This window comes from Propithecus coquereli, unplaced genomic scaffold (assembly GCF_000956105.1).
Source record: "Propithecus coquereli isolate 6110/MARCELLA unplaced genomic scaffold, Pcoq_1.0 Scaffold132, whole genome shotgun sequence".
Taxonomy (NCBI): Eukaryota; Metazoa; Chordata; class Mammalia; order Primates; family Indriidae; genus Propithecus; species Propithecus coquereli.
In genome coordinates this window covers 3604907-3607233 of record NW_012137414.1, presented here as the reverse complement: position 1 = coordinate 3607233, position 2327 = coordinate 3604907, and the positions used below count along the sequence as shown (strand labels likewise).

General features: G+C 35.2%; 1 protein-coding gene across 1 annotated transcript in view; it reads left to right on the top strand.

Annotated features, from left to right (window-relative positions):
• The window catches only part of DMD (dystrophin), a 2517447-nt gene that overhangs the window by 868084 nt on the left and 1647036 nt on the right, over positions 1-2327 (top strand). Inside the window, exon 16 of the mRNA XM_012638704.1 lies at positions 916-1091. Within this exon, the coding sequence (XP_012494158.1) occupies positions 916-1091 (176 nt within the window). The remainder of the gene's footprint in view (positions 1-915; positions 1092-2327) is intronic.

The window sequence follows — 2327 nt, the reverse complement described above, 5'->3', positions numbered from 1 at the left end:
CTGCCAAGCCAGCCAGTTGAGCAACACAGACAGAAATGTCTGTCTTTCCTTGGACAGACAAAAGAATCAATAAGTCTGAGATCTGTTGATTTACATCATCTAGCAGTCAAAGATATCTTAATTACTCCTTTCATATGTTACTACATACCTCCAGGAGACCATAAAAACTGATCATCTTAAAATGGACAGTGAGTGTGACCCAAAGTGGATGATCTCATGACAGCACCCCCAGAAGAGCTTCTGGAGCCCTGACCTTCAATCACGATCTCTTTCTGGAGAGATCTTTGGAAACAGTCAACTAGTAATAATTAGTAATGACTAAAGTACCTGTGTGCCTATCACTGAGAGAGAGTTTCAGAGGAAGGTAAAAAGTAGCGAATGTGTCCCAACCCACAGGGAGCCCACACAAGGGACATGAACTGGCTGTTAACAAGTGATGATGGACAGACACACTGATAGACAGATGCAACATGCATATGTCATTCATTCGGAATGCATTTTACATACTATTAATAAACATTTACAGTGTACCAAGCAATGAAATTGGTGCTGAGATACCTTAGTAAAATTTATATTAACGTTGTAAACACTTTAAACAGCATCTCTAATTAAATATTGAATAAATATTCCAAGTTTTTCTCTTTTGCCCCCTTTTTTCTTATAGTTTGACCAATAAATTGAAGAGGCACTGAATTCACATCTGGTGTTGAGGTTATCTTCCTATGCTATTTCAGTCAACATAACTTAAGTTAGATAAAACAATTTGATTTGGGTTCAATATGGTGCTATTTTGATCTGAAGGTCAGTCTACCAACAAGCAGGAACAGTTTCTCATTATTTTCCTTCACCACTCCATGCAGTCTTTACTGAAGTCTTTTGAGCAATGTCTGACCTCTGTTTCAATATTTCTCACAGATTTCACAGGCTGTCACCACTACTCAGCCATCACTAACACAGACAACTGTAATGGAAACGGTAACTATGGTGACCACAAGGGAACAAATCCTGGTAAAGCATGCTCAAGAGGAACTTCCACCACCACCTCCCCAAAAGAAGAGGCAGATAACTGTGGATTCTGAAATTAGGAAAAGGTGAGAGCATCTTATTTCTGGCTTTATCTGTAAATGAAGCAGGAAAACTCATTTATAGCTGTTTTGATGGGTAAGTTTTTACTTCAACAGTATTTCCAGAAGCCTCAGGTACCTATAATGTCCATTAATTTTGTGAGAAAAATTCCTAAGTAAATTTAAAAAATTGCCTAAGAAATCACTATCCCAACAAAAGCTGAATGTGCTTAAATGGAAATGCTGTTTTCTGGATTAAAATAAGAAACCCTATGGGATGAACTACCATGGACATATTTTAATACTGAAAGTTTTGGTTTTTCTTGTAAAGGGCCTGCTTGTTCAGTCCTTAGTTTTGAATTAAATGTCTTTTTTCCAGTAATGGAAAGTACATTTTCATGAAGAAGTACACCTATAATAGACAAGATCCATTCTGCCAGTTTACGAGAACATAATGTCTCAATCTGCGCATCCTAAATCAGGAGTAATTACAGAACAGATTTCCTGTTCTTTGATATTTATAAAGTCTTATCTTGAAGGTGTTAGAATTTTTAACTGATCTTTTTGTGGATATTCTCAACTACACAGTATAGCTAAATTAGGTATTATGTAAATCAATGGATCATTAAAATGATGGCAATAAAATTTTATAAATGCAAAGCTAGCATGAAAATAATAAAAATGGTACAATTTTCCTTTCATTCCAGTAATTGTAATTCTAAGATTAGGAAAGAACATTAAAATTTGCCTTATGTTTCTAAGCAATATATGGTTAGGAATGTATAGAACACTTGACATTAGAATGTGCTTATACCAGGATATAGAAGTAAGGGAAGAACACATACCTAAAAATAGTGTGTCAGATGTTCTAAGCAAAGGACAAAAATCTAGAAAAGTTATTCAAATACATTATTTGGGATTTTCAATACTTCTCTATTAATTTGTGATTTATGACTTGCTTTGATAATCTAAAGTAAATCAATGGGCCTATTCTCCCTGGTCTTGTCTGTCTGGATGAACAAATCCTCTAGTCCAGGGGTCAGAAAACTAAGCCCTACATACAAATCCAGACCGCTGCCAGTTTTCGTATGGGTCATGAGCCAAGATGTGTTTTTACGTTTTTTAAATGGTTGAAAATAATCAAAAGAATAATAATAGTTCATGATATGTGAAAATTATATGAAATTCAAATTTCAGTGTGCATGTCCATTGTAGGAGTGAAGAGAAACTTCTCCTTCACCCTGGAAGTTTTACTGAAAGATC